At 47.7% G+C, this 17217-nt stretch overlaps 1 protein-coding gene across 10 annotated transcripts in view; it reads left to right on the top strand.

Annotated features, from left to right (window-relative positions):
- The window catches only part of PITPNM2 (phosphatidylinositol transfer protein membrane associated 2), a 104788-nt gene that overhangs the window by 87190 nt on the left and 381 nt on the right, over nt 1-17217 (top strand). For 5 of the 10 annotated variants that reach the window (XM_072350764.1, XM_072350760.1, XM_072350763.1 and 2 more), the window contains 12 exons: nt 1454-1629; nt 1996-2166; nt 4678-4827; nt 9119-9283; nt 10395-10598; nt 12324-12472; nt 13280-13396; nt 13588-13704; nt 14057-14205; nt 14891-15040; nt 15130-15313; nt 16351-16479. In XM_072350764.1, the coding sequence (XP_072206865.1) occupies nt 1454-1629; nt 1996-2166; nt 4678-4827; nt 9119-9283; nt 10395-10598; nt 12324-12472; nt 13280-13396; nt 13588-13704; nt 14057-14205; nt 14891-15040; nt 15130-15313; nt 16351-16479 (1861 nt within the window). The remainder of the gene's footprint in view (nt 1-1453; nt 1630-1995; nt 2167-4677; nt 4828-9118; nt 9284-10394; nt 10599-12323; nt 12473-13279; nt 13397-13587; nt 13705-14056; nt 14206-14890; nt 15041-15129; nt 15314-16350; nt 16480-17217) is intronic. The other 5 variants (XM_072350769.1, XM_072350770.1, XM_072350766.1 and 2 more) reach the window with 4 other exon arrangements.

Genomic DNA, 17217 nt, shown 5'->3' with positions numbered 1-17217 from the left:
TCAATGAGCAATTGCTGTGGCATGCTGTGGTGGCCACCTGGGACTCTGTCTTGGGGCTGGGTAGCGACTTACATTTACATCATCCCTGACTCCAGGCCAGTAAGCCTATTATCTAGCCTGGCTGTTGTGGTATTCATTTATCCTACGTATTTTATAGACCCCGTTCTAATGCTTTTTGAAGTGTTTGAAAACACCCTGTTAAGTGACTGCCAGGAGTCTGTCCTCAGCTCTCCAGTTGCAACTGTAATGGTGATAGCCCAGCAAGGCTGCAGTCTGAATCTGGAGAATCTGGAGAGGAAAAGAAATTCAAGTATATTGTTTTAGGCTGTTGAGAGAAGAATGTCAAAACCTTTTCTGAGCCAGGTTGTTAGTGCTACACATCTGTCATTTCAATGTTATATCCCAGACCTCAACTGCTTCCTAGCATGGGGGTGGATTCCTGGGCGTGTTGTCTAAGAATTCCTGTTTCCCTTTCCTTAAGTGTCCAAGGGATCTGTGATATCAAGTCTTTGTTGTAAACCTCTGTAATGGCCAGCCTGTGCTGTACACGAGTTTAATTTTTCAAGGAGAGTTGGCAGCTAAAAGGAAGAAGCTGAACACATTCTGTATCTTAATTTGTTCTTTAAGTACAGTTACTTGGGGTTGTTGGGATAAGGCTGAGGGGTAATTGGAATGGTAACAACTTGGCATATGTGACCTCAGGGGAAAAACAGAGGTGAGAGAGTCCTAGTTGCATGATAAACGCAATTTACATCATGGCCACTGAGTTAATTACCTCAGATTACCATTCCCAGTGTATGCCATGCAAGCCTGTGAAAGCTGTAGTGTAAACCTGGTACACAAATATGTTAGAAACCCTCTTGCAGATTTTGATCTTTCCTTTTCTCTTTCCCCTCCCATTTTTCTTTTCCTCTTTTAATACTGTAACATTTGTCCATCTACTTCTATGAGGAAGAAATGGGTAAGCATAGCTTTCTGTAACATTTGAGAGTCAGGTTATGGAAGGAGCTCAAATGTTGACAACCAAAAAGCCCAGCAGTGATGTGTGTAATGGAGTGAATCACTGTAAATCTGCTTCCCTCCTCCCCCCCCCAGTTACTCTAGTAACTTTGGTTTGCTGGTTATTTTAGCTTGCAAATGGCTGTTCTATAAGCAGTAGCCAAGATTTTGACTCCTCAAAAAACCAACATTTTGAGGTGATTGGAATGTGTTAATGAACCCACTTGAAGCTCGGATTTGTACAGTCTGAAGTATACCAATGAAATGGGGTCATTGTTTGGGGGCACGTTTTGCTGGATAGTAAAGAGTAGTACAGAGGCACGGTGGGTTCATTGGCACAGTTCCTTTGCTAGAGAGACAGAAATTATAATCACTATCAATCGCTTATCTGGCCTCCAATTATGACAAAACAGCATGGATGAAATCTTGACGCTGTTTTCTGGTCTTCTTCTAGTTTACATTCTAGTGTTCTGAGGAATGACCCGGGATCCAGGCGATCTAGTAGCTCCACGATGCTGGATGGAGGAAACATTGGAAAGTTTGAATTTGAGATCACTGACTTCTTCCTCTTCGGTTCCCCCCTGGGTCTGGTTCTTGCACTGCGAAAAACTGTCATTCCAGCTCTTGACAGTAAGTCCTGATGTAAACTGCTGTGCTCCCTGAGTCATCTAGTCAGAAAAAAACCACCAATTATTTATAAAGAAAATGTTCGTTCTGCCATAAGAAATCAGGCCACCCTATGATCTGGACAATGCTGATAACGCTGTTCATTTGTCCTTTACTTCCAAACAGTAGGAATGCTGGGAAAACTATTGAATCTGTAAATATACTGATGAATTATTTCGGGTGATTAAAATGGAATATGAGGAGGTAATAAATCTTCAGTACTTTAAAGAGAAAAAAAACCAAACAACAAAAAACCCCATGTCAGCAGGTATCTGTTTTATAGACAAATAACTGCGTGATACTTGAACGCTTTTTTCTCCATCTCTTTAGTCTTTCAGCTCAGACCAGCTTGTCAGCAGGTCTATAACCTGTTCCATCCTGCAGACCCATCCGCTTCACGCCTCGAGCCCCTTCTGGAGAGGAAATTCTACCTTTTACCCCCCTTTAATATTCCCCGTTACCAGAGGTTCCCACTGGGTGATGGCAATTCTGCTGTTCTGGGTAAGTCACTTTGGATCCCTGTTTGGCTGTCCAAACTTCACGTGAAGTTATCAAAGCAATTGGGAATGACAAGAAAGAGAATTGGCCCTGTAATGTTAACTTTATTCCTGATTTATCAGAAAAGTAGGGTATTTTTCCAACAAAATCAGTGCCCTGTGGCTCAAACGACTGTGATTTGTTGCTCAGAGGCCATCAGCTGCTGAGAGCCAAAATCTAATGAGCTCCCTTTGAAGGTCCATGTTTTACACCCAAGCTGGTGCTTGTTGTTGGGACTGAAAGGAGTGTAATTAACTTGGCTGTTTTAGGACCTTGGTGTTTAGGGGACCAGTGAAGAGCGGAAGGAGCAAAGTCAACAGTAAGATAATGAGATCATTCACTTGGTTGTACCCTTTGTTTTTTCAAGGAACCAGCCAAAGGACTGGCTCCTGCACATGGGCAGGCTGCTGGCAATGCCTTGCCTTTTACATCTTGCCCATGACACACTTAGTCTACCTAGGGCTCCTCTGCCATCAGTGGCCTTTTCACTTGCTCTACCCCAATTGCAGCAGTAACAATGTCTAAAATGGCTGTGTGCATGTCCTTCTGGCTGGCTGGGTTTCATCTGAAACAATTGTGTTCTGACCATGCCCTGGCTCAGCTCCCATTACATTGGTGCTCCTGCAGTTGATCTAATAAAACAAATTCTATTTCCTACCATCTTCACTTCTGTGCCTAGACTCTCATGGTCTGTTGCCATTTCAATGCAATCTCTCATTGCAAGGAGTTCTCAGGGAGTTTAACTGCTGCACAAAACTAAATTTGGCCTTTCCATTTCACCTAAAGCTTTAGTTCCTTCCAGAGTAAGGGCTTTGGGGCAAGGAGGACAGTTTCACTGTATCTTTTCCCTTATTAGGAGACATTTAGTCAAAGACTACTTAAAGTCAACAGAGTAGCAAGGAGTTGCTACTGTAAAACTAATAGTGTGCAAGAAATCCTGCTGGCAAACTGGAGTCAAATGCAAAAGCAACCATCTAGGAAGACTGGGATTGTGTTTTTTGTTTGTTTGTTTTCCCCTCTAAAACTCTGGTAGATTTCCACTTCTATGGTCTTCTATGTATCTGTATCTTTAAAGGTGGTTTAAATTGCTGAATCTGGAGGTCTGATTTGTTTAAGTGAGCATAAACTAAAATCCGCATTTAGCAAAGTGAATAAATACTTTCTGCAGACCCCACTTGTCAAATTTAGCAGAGATCTTGCTGCAACGCTTCTTAAAAATGGATCCACCCACAACTGCATTTGTACTCAGTCCAGTTACGGCAGCTTGGGGAATCTGTGGCAACTTGAAAAACAAATTTGTGGGGGTGTATAATTTTGGTTTCAGCTGCAAGTAGCCTTGAAACAAAGAGATGCACCTTAAACCTGCATTCTGGTTATCATCCTGTGCTACAGCAGTGATCTCACTAATTTACTGTGCCTCCCTACACCTCTGTGAGGTTGGCTGTGTCTAAGTTTAGAGAGAAACTTGTACGTGATCTAATGGAGAGGAGTGAAATGGCAATTAGCTCAGCTAGAGGAAGGGTAGGGTGACTTCAAAACCATCTCCAGGGCCCCAGAGCTGTGTTACTGTAAGAGATGCTGCTCTGATGTGATGAATAAAACTGACCAAAAAAGCAACTTTAAATTCTCTGACCGTATAAAACAACGCCTCTTCGTTTGCTTATCGTAAAGTAACAGGCTCTTTCTTTCTATTAGAGCCAGAAATGGCTGTGATTTGGGCATTATCTAGAAGGGCTGTTCTGACCATGGTTTGCAAAGCCACTAATAACGCACAAGTGCCCATTGTAGGATGCTCCAGAAAAGTTAATTGTTGCTATAATTAAGGTATATGATTTGATGATCACGTGGAATTCAAAAACCCAATTATTACAATCAATTATGCACAAAATGTTCCATAATATCACTGTGTGCATTTCCTTGCACAGATAGCTGGCTTTTTTTTCTCCCTCTCCCCTCATCCAGGACTATTTTCCATCATTTTTTTCTCCTTTTGCCATCTGTATTAGATGTTGGGTCCCCATTTCATTGCAACCAACTTGCAGAGTGAAATCAAATCCACATCCCTGCTTACTCCTGTGCTTTGCACTGTGTAGGCTGTAAGTCTGATTCAAGTAAATCTTCCCGTACAGCATGTATTATTTTTCCTCATAGTAAAAAGATTTCCCTGGATCTGCTGGCTATTTGTAGATTTAGCTCATTTGGAGAAGCTGCTGAAGAGGCTCCCTTTTCTTTTGGCATTCAAACACCATCATTTTTGCTACCAGCCAATCTCTCTGATGTGGGTCTGTTTGGAAAGCCACCCATGTTTCATTTCTTTTGCTCTATTTGAAGGTTGTCCTTTCATTGAAGACCCGTTTCCTCATAGTTGAAGTGCTCGGTTGTAATTGTTTGTACGTTAACACTTTGTGGCCACATGTCTGTTGTTCTTTGTCCTTCTGTGTTTGTTTGTTTTTTTTTCCCCCCATCTGCTTCTAGTTGAGACAATCCAGAACAATCCCATCCTCCTCATGGAAAGTAGCCCTCTGGGTGCTGCCCAGAACCAGGACAGCTTCATGGAAACAAGTATCCCCGTTCCCGTACTGAATTGGCAAGATGTTTCCAATAAAAGTGCCGGTTTTGCTGAGTGTGTGTAATCTACACTTTGTACTGTCTGTGGCGTTGGGTCCTCGGGGTGCTTTTTTGGAGATCCTTTTGTTACCTCCTGGAGCTGAAGCCTTCATGCTGTGTCTCAGGCTGTGCCACGTGAAATGATCTCATGGGGTCTGGGAGACCCACCTGGAAAAGGATGAGTCGGAACCGCAGTGCTGAGTTTGCAAGGGGAGGCTGCTGCCACATACTTCATTTCTTCCTCCTGTGGTGGCAGTGCTGCCAGAAGAGGCTTTGGTACAGCAGCACGGAGTCCTGGGGTGCCTTGCTCATGCACAGGATCCCACAGGACTGGCCTGGTTGTCTGCAACGTGCAGCTCCCCAGCACTCAGCCGCACTGCACCATGGCCAGCAGTCTCATTGATGCTGTGTCAGACCAGATTTTGTCCCTATGAGTGTTCCATGTTTGGACAGTCCTTGTGGCTCTGCTGAGTACACTGAATGAAGCTTTCAGACCCCAAGGTGGCTGTGTGTTGGCTTTTTACAATTAATTTCTCGACTTCTGCCTTAAAAGCAAAGTTCAATGAGTTTGTTTTGCTTTGTTCTACCATGGTAAATGCTGCATGGCCTCATTTATTCTGGTGGCGGCTGGTGCTACAACTGCAATCTTAATGAGACTTTTAGTTTTATTCTTTCCCATGTGTCACTTACCCATTCTCACCTTTTTTTTCCCCTCCTATATCCAATTGAGAACCCAGTTCTGTTGTCATTATATTTATTTGCTTCTTTTTAACAAGCTGATCATTGCCGTCCATGTATGTTATGTGGTCATACAGGATGGCAACGTTGCAGATTCTTCCAGATAGGCTCTCCATGTGTCTTCTAAAGGTGCAGGTGATTGGTAGGTGTGCAGTTGCCATGTTGGCTGTCATGTTCCATAACAAAGCAGAGGGAATGGATCTGGTAGTATTAATTAATCCCTTTAGAAGTCACTGGTGAAGTGCCATTTAGCTGTCATCTGATACATCCTGCTGTCAGGACAGTGCTTTCAGAAGATTCTCTGCTCCTTACCCTGTGTTTCATGAGCATGACGTGGCCGAGCAGTGCTTGCTTTGACTGCAGCAGGTACAGCCACTGGTCTGCAGGAGCTCCACAACCATAAAAACATAGGGACAGCAGCACTCTGTGTGGCTCTTGGTCACAGGGTAACAATTGCAGGGCACCTGGTGCTGGCTGATGATTGATGCAGGCCCGGCCTGGCCTTGCTGAGCAGCTGGCTGGCTTTTGTGTTTTATTGATCCTTACGTATTTTTGAGTGCTTTCAGCATCCCCCACTTCTGTGGCACAGCAAATAGAACGTACTGAAATCTGCCACTCCGCTACCCCCAGGACTTAACTCAGTGCCAGCAGTACATTAGGAGGATGGCCCAGTGCCGTTTGCTGAGTGCAAAACAATCACTAAGGACATTGACAAATGAGTCCATAAATGAAGAAGTACAGCATAGAAATGAGTGTTAAAGATCTATAGCTGGGGGGGGAAAAAAGTCATTTTGTTTCTTATGGCACCTCTTCTGGAAGTGCAGTAAAATCTCCATTCGCTCTGCTCACATCATTCCCTAAAAGAGTCCCCATGTCTTCTGAAAGGCAAGAACAGTGCTGCCACAGGGGGTTGGTACAGAAAATACACAGAGTTGAGGAAATAAGTTGTTAGGTTTCTGTTGTTTGTTTGTTTTCCTGTGAGTTGTGTCCCATTTGGAAGTCGCTGTCACTGCAGCTTTGGACTGAGGGAGCTTGGCTGGAAGGGGGCAGCTCTCTGCCCTTGCTTCCTGCCCTGCCATTTTCTGCCCTCCTAAAGTGACATCTTTCAAAGACAGAGGGTACGTAGCAGGGGGAAGGGGAGAAATGTGAAAGCAACCCAGGTGGGCTGGGCATGGGAGTGCTGCAGTTGAACTGCACACCATCCCCTGCAGAGTGACAAGCAGGTTTCTGCCACCAGTGCAGGCTGTGCTGAATCGAGCAGTTCAGTGACACTAAAACAGATTGGATTTCTGTACAAGTGAAAATCACTGCGGTGGTGGCACTGTGGCAGTTTGGAGGGGCCGTGGAAGTGGGTTTTTCTTTTTGTGAAGGTCTGCTAACAGAGTCAGAGCCACAGGCAGCCCCACGTTTGACCCAGCCTTTCCTCCTGGGTAGCATCATTGTTGTAGTGCTCTTTAGTGTGTCTTCCAGCTGCTTCCTAATTCAGGCCACAGATGTTTATTTCTAAGGGAGAGGAAAGAAGTTCAGGTTTCACTGGTTGGTGCTGGCTAAGAGCAGAGCCTGGCACTTTTCCTAGTGCAGACAAAGCCAAGCTTCTCATCATGTCTGAGTTCAGGGAAGTTGATGGTCATCATCTGTGTTGCAGCTGTGCAGGGGCACTCATGTGATGTGATGGAAGAGGGTAATTGCAGAAGACTCTCACAGTCTGTGAAGGCCAGGGGTAACCTGGGGAGCTGAGAGGGTTGTCCCAGTTCATGCAGTCAGTTCCCAGCAGTGGGAACTGGACCCTTTACCCCATGTGGGTGAATGCAGCCAGCCCATGGCTTGGCTTGTGTTCTCCAAGTACAGCCTGCCCTTGAACTGTCTGCTTGTGCTTTCTGCAGTAAGAAAGCCACACTGGCCCATGGGCTTATGGCTGCTGGTAGCAGCTACAGCAGCCAGCAGCTCAAGGCAAGGTGAAAAGAGGAGGAAAGTGCTGAGAAAGTGATGCTGGTAATGGCCTTTCAGGCACAACGTGGGCAGTGTGCGAAGCTCTTCATCAGGGAAGGCTCCCACTGTGGCTCAGATCATCCAGTCCACAAAGCTTTTACACAGAGCAGCTTGTGGCCTGATTTTCCCTGTAGAGAACAGAACTCTCTTACCAACACGTGGGTACCCGGTTTCTGCTTCGAACGTTCTCTTTCCCTCCGCTGCAGCAGGATTTGTGTGGGCACAGACGCTGCTGCTGTGAACTGAGAGATTGGAGGAAGCAGATCAGTAGCCCCAAGCAAAAAAGATGTGTGTTAAAATAAACCAAAAACACCCTGTGTCAACCACATGCTGGGATCAAACCCAGGGATATCTAAAGCGGCTGAAATAGGTGGAGGATGTTGGTCTGGGGGAGAAATGTGCTTACATTCCCTGTGGCGTTGCTGCCCAGGAGGACACCAACCTTTGCCCTGTCTTGAGAAATGTTCAGATGCTGCTACTCAGGTACAGCAGAGATGGGCAACGTTATAGACAGTAGTGAGTAGCTTTGCTTGTGCATGTTACTGTCACACCTGTGCTGCCTGCTATGGAGAACACTTGGTACTGGCACAATAAATCCCCTGCACTGCAGGATCAAGGGATAACCCGGAGACGCTGAATTTGGCCTCATTGCATCCGCAGTGGGGGGGTGCTGGTACCACTGCTAGAGGGGGAAAGCTGAAATGCAGAGATTTCATCTCGACTTCCAGCATCTCTTGGTTTGCCAGTCCTGAACGTTTGAGGTCCATTTCCCTCTGATACATGTATACAGCCCATGTGAGCATGACTTGAAATCCTCCTGCTCTGTATTGATGTACTTAGAGGGTTAAGGCACACTTGGTGAACCTCAGGTTGGGGTCTAAAACCAGGCTTGCAGGCTGTACAAAAGCAGCTCTGTTTTCACAGAGTCGGAGTGCTCCCCGATTCACCAACACCGACCGAAGATGTAAGTGCTCAGCACTCCTTTCTCTCAACAGCCCTTACTTCAGTTCAATGAGTGTTGGCCATATCAATCGGCAATAAAACACAAGTTCATATTTAATCCCTGCCAGGCATGAAATGTTTTCTTGGTACTTTTTGCATTAATACTTCTGTCTTGGAGATGTTTGTTGAAGTCTAAATGTTGCAAGAAAACAAATATCCCTTTTTAAACGTCATTTTTTTTTCCCCCTCCCTTGATTATTTTGTCCCTGTGGATATATATAAGCCGTATATATTCACATCTGTACGTATGACACATGCTTCTGTTATTGCTGCTTAAGTAAGTCTGCCTGGATATTTTTGTTTGGCATTTTGGACTTGGTTGGGTTTTCTGAGCTCTTTATTTTGCTTTCCTCAATCAAAGGCCGCTCTCCCTGCCGCATGCCTCTTTGCTTGCTGCGGTGTTTGCTTTCTTTCCAAACTAGAGCTCCGATGAAATGTTTTTCATTCAGATCAGTTTTGAAAGGTGTTTTTTTTTTGCATCTACGGGCCTTGTTTTCCTCCTCTTCCTCCTCTCGAGTTCATCTTGCCCAGTCTCTGTCTGTTGGTCTAATATTTTGATTTCCCTGTTTCAACTTTGTAGCAGATGTTGTTCAGTCTCATGGTGCCGTCTTCATGGAAAGCGCGTCCCTGTCCACCCCCATTTCAGCCCCTCATTTCAGGGGCTTCCGGAGAGCCAGTGAGATCAGCATTGCCAGCCAGGTCTCAGGAATGGCAGACAGTTACACTGCTTCCAACATAGCCAACAGTAAGTGTTTCACCCCCTCCAACACCACTGCTGTCTCAGCTCCACACCCTGAGCTGGCCTACTCCAGGTCAGAACCAAGCAGCTTCTGTCCGTCTGTCCGTCTATCTGGGGTATGCTTTCCATTAACAACAAGAAACTGTTCACCTGGTTATGTCATAGCACTGCGTGTTACCGTCTGCCTTGGAGGAGCCAGATGGTAATATACAGGGATCAGTGCTGCCTTATGCATGTTGGACTGTGCTGCCAATCGTGGTGTAAATGGTTCAAAATAATAAGAGCTGATAACTCTGAGCATTGTTTGGCTGCTACGTATGGTGAGGGTTGATCCAAAGGGATGTATAATGCAGGGTGGTGTGTGGCTTGATGTTGATCAGTAAATGTGATCCACAGAAGTAGGGGACGAGTAAGCCTTTCTATAAGGCTGAAAGGGAGGACGAGATCAGGTTGTTTATTACTTTGCATTGATAATAGAGCTCTTTTGTAGCCTAGAGGGCAGCTCCAAGAGTCAGTGAGTTTTGAGCTGTGTCCCAGAGCAGAGTGAGGAGAAAATAAGGGTTTTGATTTTTAATAGAAACCTGTATAACTTTTTAGCAAACACCATAAGGAACAGCAGCCTAGCATAAGGAACGACAACAATTGTTCCTACCATAAGGAACAACTGCTAGCAGTTCAGCCTGTTCTTATTTCAGCTGGAGTGTGAGTTTAATGGCACAAAGTCCTCAGGGACCTCTGAAAACCAAACAGACTTAAAAACTGAAAAGACTTCAGCCTGAACTTTCATCCCAGAAAGTGGTGAAAACTTAAGAGATGCTCCATTCCCAACACATTGTATTACAGGGCTATGAACTACTCACTTCATAATTAATTACTGAGCTTAATAATGCTCCCCTAGGGAAGTGTGAGCTGCCAAAAGGCTGTGGGCACCGTGTAGAGGCTTCTGCTCTGTTTGAGGTGATGTCTGCAAGAAGAAAGTACCTGCCCTTGCACAAAGGAGGTTTGTTCCTCAGTGAGAGCTATTGGAGGATGGAGCTGGTGTTGCCTGCAGCATATGTGCTGTATCGAGTGTGATTTCTGCTTTGATTTTTGTTTTTGTATTTATTTTACTTTTTAGAAACCAAACACCACCCTAACCATTGTAGAGGGTTTAGCCTCCTGTCCCTACTCGCACTCCCTCACAAATCCCCCACCCAAACCTCGTCCAAGAGACACAGGCAACATAAACACGAAGTCCTTTCAAAGGGAAGGAAACCCAAAGGGCCATCGAGCCAGGATGCAGACTGTGCCCTTCGGATACCCGACATGGACATCAAGAAAGGTATTCTGGAGAGACCCACTCCAACCAGCCTCCTCTCTCACTCAGTGGCCACACTTCATGAGAAACCTGTCTGCTTTCACTGGGGCACTTGCAATTTCTGGTTGCATTTTAACAAGCACTTCTGTCACTCTGCTCCAAAGGACAGTCATAGCACTGCTAACATCTGGCAAGAGCTTTTATAGGCAGAGATTTGGGGTGATACTTCTGCCTCCACTGCCCTCATACTGTCTTTTGAGCGTGGGAGAGTAAATCCTCTCCGCCTTGTGCAAAGACTCTGAAGTTACCCAAGCTGAGGGTTTGCATGAGAAGTGAAAGGCTGGGACATGACCAGGAGCTGCCAGCTGGGAAGGCACGGAGCCAGAAGTGGCTGCAAGGAGGTGCCTGTGTGATCTGGATAAGTCATGTTGATCCAGCAGTGCCCATCTCCTCTTTCAGGAGGAGCCTCTTCAGAAACTCAGGGACTATTAGGATGGCCCCCAGTGGTTTGGGCATTTGGCACACCAGAGCTGGGTGTAGGGATGTGCTGATGCTGTTGGTCTCTATGCTTTGCTGTGATATAGCAGGTCTCCGGAAGGGGCTGCTGGGTCCATTATTCATGGCTATTCATGGCTAGATTTCCTTTAATAAGAGGGTTTTGTTGGATTGTACCTTATATCCTGCAGCCTTCCCAGAAGTCCATAAAAACTGGTCACTGAGAAAACCAGGTTTGAGGAAAAAGGCTGTCAAAGCCCCAGCTTGCAATCTGCATGCAAACACGGCTCCTCCTCTCGCTGTCTTGAACGGGTCCATCTTCTCTTTCCATGGGTACTCTTCCATGCTGGAGTGTGCAGGAGTCAAGGACTCCACTGCCATCAGGGCTGGAGGGTTTGGGCTGAAATGTGCTTGTTATGGATCTGAAAAGGATGTGTACTTGGGCAGAGTTCAAAGCAGTGCTGAAGTGTGATGGTGCCACCTGTGTACGGCAGTTGCCACTCTCTTGTGCCTGAGCTGTTGTCTCTGGGGAAAGAAACTTTTTTCTATGTTTTCTTTAATCTTGCCCACCCAAACGGTGTATTTTTAAATCCCTGCACAGGGAACCAGAGTTCCAGAGCCTTTGGACACTTTCTTCATGGCCCACGCTCCTGGGGAGGTTGGACATCTGCCACCTGCAGTTTGGTGGCCTGGGAGGGCAACAAGGACTTGCTGGGGACTGCCAGTCCTGGCAGCACATGCCACAGCACCCTGCCTTGTGATGGACTCTATGTCTCACATGGGCTCCCAGTTTTCCAATCCTGTGCAGTGTGGCCAAGATCTGGATGCTGAAGTCTTTCACTCCTCGGTGAAGGAGTTTGAAGCAGTGCTGGAGATGATCTGGGCACACGCTGCAGTGAGCAGAATACACACATATCTTTCCTATCTCCAGCGGAGACATGTTTTGTCTTCTGCTTTGGCACAGGGCTTCCCAGGCTGCATGTGAGCCCTGGGGTCTGGACTAGTGGCCAGTTAATACCCGCCCTCTGGTGCCTTCCTATCTCCTTAAAATAAGGAGAGCTCAAGTGCTGTTGTCCCTGTGTGTTCCTCCCTTGGTCTGGGCAGGCACTGAGCCCTGGGTTGGTTGTTGCCTCTTAACAGTGTGACCAACAAGGAAGCAACCTCCCTGTACCTGGAGCCAGGAGCCAGAGCCCTGGGGCAGAGACTGTGCGCGTGGCCAAACCTGCTCTGTCTAAACAGGTCTTTTGCTTCCAGTTGCTGCCAAGTGGTGGGGAACCAAAAGGATCGACTACGCTCTCTACTGTCCCGATGCTCTGACGGCTTTCCCTACGGTCGCCTTACCCCATCTCTTCCATGCCAGCTATTGGGAGTCCACAGACGTCGTCTCCTTCCTGCTGAGACAGGTCCTTCAACCCCTGCTGTCCCCTGGGTCCTCTTTCTGCTGTAGGAAGAAAGGAAAAAAGGGGAGGGGGGGGGCTTCTTTGTTTTTCCATTGTAATTCCCATAACTATTGCTGCTGCAGGTCCATATTCTTCCCTTTCTGTTTCTAACCTGTGTTGCTAGCTGAGCCACGTGGAATTATTGGACATATGCAGTTTCATGTGTTCAATTTGGGCCCAGTTTTTGTTGTTAGATTTTAGACAGTCTGACCAAGAAGCCTTGGAGTGAACCTGGGCTTGTTTCCCAGCAGATGCCAGTGGCAAAAGGCAGAAAAGAAAACTGTTGAATAGTTTTATTCTCCAGAGGGTCACCTCTCATTCTTACAGCAACCTCTGAGATACCTCTTAGCCTTTGAGGTCTGTGGTGTTCAATTCTTGGGTGGAAAGGGGAGAGTAAGAGCAATGTAGGTGGGAGTAGTGAATGCCTGGAGGAAGGACAGGGCTCTGTTGCAGTGCTCTTCTCGCTGTGTTTGAGGCAACTTTGTGCCTCCTGGCAGTCTAACCCTCCTTTTTTACCTGCACCCCAACTAAGATTAAGGCAGTGGTGGCCACAGGCTTTGCTAGTTCAAAAGAAAACTATTTTCCCTTCTCTTATGGGAGGAACTTCTAAAACCTGCTAGTTGATGAACCAAATGCCCAGCAGTAAACTTGGGCTATCTCTGTCAAGGCATTGTCCTTAGGCAGGGCTGGCTGGGGAGATGAAGAGAGCTCAGGCAGGAAAGGGGTACTGTGCAAGTGACTGATGTGCTGGTGGGCTCCGTCCTCCCACAGGTGATGAGGCACGAGAATTCGAGCGTGTTGGAGCTGGATGGGAAGGAGGTGTCTGTCTTCACCCCCTCCAAGCCCCGCGAGAAGTGGCTCCGTAAGAGGACACACGTGAAGCTGCGGGTAAGGGGCTGCCCCTGCAGGAGCAGGGAGTACTGTCAAATAGAGGGGCTGAGAGTTGTGGATGAACTGGGGGGAGAAATCCATGCTCTAATTTGCCTGGTTGTGTTTGGCATTCCCCTGGGGGATGTTTCATCAGTGAATTCATGGGACTGACCTTTTGGTTTTGCTTTTTACCTTGTTGTCTTGTGTAGAATGTCACAGCCAACCACAGGATAAATGACACCATTGCTAATGAAGATGGGCCCCAGACCCTGACTGGAAGGTTTATGTACGGTCCATTAGATATGGTCACACTCACAGGAGAAAAGGTACCGTCTATTATAGGGATTGTGCACCAGGTGGTGGTGAAAAGAATGGGGGACAGGGACAGGAAGCACTGGGCAGTGCTCCCTCACTGCCTGCCTGGGCTTACTGCCCTTGATCAGGTTCCCCTGCTTCATTTTGTGTGGCAGCTTCTACCAGGAGCAGCACTGAGCACAGAGGTCAGGTTTCATTCCAGCATTGCAGTGTTCCATTGCTTCCCAGCTCAGATCAGGCACAAAGGCCAGAAGCAGCACCCAGGCCAAAAGGGCTTGGATGGAAGATCCTCACCCTCGGCCTGTTTTACTGCTCATCATTGTCTTCAGTGCTGTGTTTGACCCAGACTCGCTGTCTTCCCAGGTGGACATTCACATCATGACCCAGCCTCCGTCAGGAGAGTGGGTTTATTTCGACACTGAGATCAGCAACAGCAGCGGCAGAATTTCTTATGTCATCCCTGAGAACCGGCGCCTGGGCATTGGCGTGTACCCTGTCAAGATGGTGGTCAGGTGAGGTACCTTGGGTGAACGTGGCTTAGTTTCTGACAGGATACAATAGGCTTTAAACAAGCTACTTGGGCTGCGTGACAAAGCCATAGACCTGTTACCCATAACAAATAGATACCTAGAATATGATCCCTCCTTGTGTGGCAGCTCTGATTATTGAATGCGATCAGAGCCTCGTTTGCTAGCAATGGGAACAAAACTGTGCTCTGCTGCTGTAAGAGGAAGGTCTGTGTTTTATTCTGCCTCTTACATCATCAGTAGGATAGTAATTGAGCTCTGGTTGCAGGAGCAGGCCTTCTGCAGCCGTAGGTGTATGGCCTTGCAGTCTCCTGCAGAACTGCACAACAAAGTGTATTTTAAATGATATACAATTGTCCTTGAAGGGCAGAACTTGGTACTCAGGATAATTTACAGCCTAAGTGGTTCCAGCTGAGCTCTGGTTGCTGGCACTTTGAGTCACTGAAGTACGCTGGCTGTAGGGCTCTAGAGCACAGTTTTGAGCCATGCTTTGTCACACAGTCCTTCCTGCAGTGTCCATCACTGCTGGAACAGAGGGTGGTGTGGCTCTTACAGGCTCTGGGACAGGTTTGGGTGTTGCTCAGGGCTTGCGATGCACTTCAGTCCTCAGTGATACCTTCTGAAGGAACCTCTGTACATCAAGGACTGGAAGTACCTGTTTCCCTTCCAGGGGTGACCACACATACGCAGACAGCTACATCACAGTTCTGCCAAAGGGGACAGAGTTTGTGGTTTTCAGCATCGACGGCTCCTTTGCTGCCAGTGTATCCATCATGGGCAGCGACCCCAAAGTCCGCGCCGGAGCAGTCGACGTTGTAAGGTGAGCAGCAGGAGCTGGAATGGTTGGTTTGTTTTGACCATAGCATTGCACTAGGTCTGTAATCCGTGGGTCTGTGGATTTTCTTCTAGGCACTGGCAAGACCTTGGCTACCTCATTATCTACGTCACGGGCCGCCCCGACATGCAGAAGCAGAGGGTGGTAGCGTGGTTAGCACAGCACAACTTCCCCCATGGGATCGTCTCATTCTGCGATGGGCTCGTTCACGACCCACTGCGGCACAAGGCCAACTTCCTGAAATCCCTCATCACAGATGTAAGCCTGCATCTGCTGAAATATGACCGTAGCACAGGTGGAGATTGCTGCTCATCCAATTGCCCCTGTCAGCACCGGTCTCTTGGCAGCAATGCAGCCCGCGGTGGAAGATTAATCTCTGTTCATTTTATTTTCATCCTTTTATTGCTCCACAAAAGTGTCCGTGCTGTTAAATCATGTCATTTCTGCTCTGTGCTGTCCCATTTCATCACAGGTTCTTCTAATACTAAATGCTAAGTGAAACAGAGGGAGCAGTGCCTCCCCTTCCCTCCTCAGGTGCTTTAGTCACCTGTTCAGTGCCTCTCTGTCTGCCCATCGTGTAACCTGCTGCTCTGGGTGCCCATTGGAGAGGGCAGAGGGGAATGGGGAATGGCCTTGCACCACCCAGCCTGGAGAGGTGCGTGGAGCACCTCCCAAACATTCAGCCCAAGGGAGGTCTTAATGTCACCCCGCACAGAGGTCAGAAAACCTTTGGATAGAGCAAGCTTTTCTCTGTCAGACAAGTGGATTAACTGCTAGCATCCAGAGCACGTGTGCCCTGCCTTGAACAGCACTGATGAGGGCTTAGTCCAAGAGCTGCCTTTGTTCTCTGCCCCCAGAGGCAGTGTATTTTGCTGCCTGTCCCTTCTCCCTCTGTCCTGCAGCACTGAGTAGCAGTATTGCATGTGGCAGCACGGCCGTTTGAGAGGAACGCTGCCTGCTAATGCTGGCTCTGAAGGGGGTTGCAAAGCTCTCCTCTCCCCTGGTGACAAGCAGGCAGCCAAGTGTGCACCATCCCTGCCCCCTGTGGACCTCAAGGAAAGGCAGCAAGGGCAGATCTGCTTTGCTGTTGCTGTTACTCCTCTTGTTCTGGCCTGTAAACATCCTCAGCTCTGTTAATTAATGCTTTGCTCAACGATGCATTATCCAGCTGGGAACTTACATAAGTTATTGACCTAAGATTCCCACAAATGCTATTAAAAAACAACAAACCCTGCCTGTTGAGCAGCATGGAGCTCCCATATGTTCCGACCGCGTGCTGCTTTTTCTCTCCGCAGCTCCACATGAGGATCCATGCGGCATATGGATCCACCAAGGACATCTCTGTGTACAGCTCCATCAGCCTCCCGCCCACACACATCTACATTGTTGGCCGACCCACCAAGAAGCTGCAGAGCCAGTGTCAGGTAGGAGCCAGCTGGTCTGAGCCCCAAAGGTGCTTCCCTGAAAGCCAAAGGCTTACCATGGGGATGCAATGGGAATTTAGTCACTCTAGCACTGGACGATGAGCTGGTGTTTGCTGTCTGGTTACTGTGTCCAGATGTAGAGCCCTCAGTACAGGAGAGACGTGGACCTGTTGGAATGAGTCCAGAGGAGGGCCACAAAAATGATCTGAGGGATGGAGCACCTCCCTGTGAGCACAGGATGAGAGCTGGGGCTGTGCGGCCTGGAGAAGAAGGGCTTTGGGGAGAGCTGTGAGCAGCCTGTCAGTGTCTGTTGGGGCTGTTAGAAAGAACAGACTTTAGCAGGGTCTGTGTGATAGGAAAGGGGGAATTGGTTTCAAACTTAGAGACAGATTTAGACTGGGTATAAGGAAGAAGTGTTTATAATAAGGGTGATGAGGCACTGCACAGGGTGCCCAGAGAGGTGATGGTGCTCCATCCCTGCAGACACCCACGGTCAGGGAACGGGGCTGTGAGCACTGATGGAGCTGTGGGTGTCCCTGAGCACTGCAGGCAGTGGGACTACATGACCTTTAAAGGTCCCTTCCAACTCAAGTCATTCTGCAATCCTAAGAGGACAGGAACCACCCCCTGTACCAGGACCTATCATGTCTGAAAGGCTGTGTTTTATGCATCGCCCCCAGCAAAGCTGGCGCAGCAAAAGCCTTCAGCTGCACAGTGCCTTACTGGGGAAACACGATG

This window comes from Excalfactoria chinensis, chromosome 16, assembly GCF_039878825.1.
Source record: "Excalfactoria chinensis isolate bCotChi1 chromosome 16, bCotChi1.hap2, whole genome shotgun sequence".
Classification (NCBI taxonomy): Eukaryota; Metazoa; Chordata; class Aves; order Galliformes; family Phasianidae; genus Excalfactoria; species Excalfactoria chinensis.
Note: the sequence above shows the minus strand (reverse complement) of the source record. Positions and strands in the feature narration are given on the sequence as shown.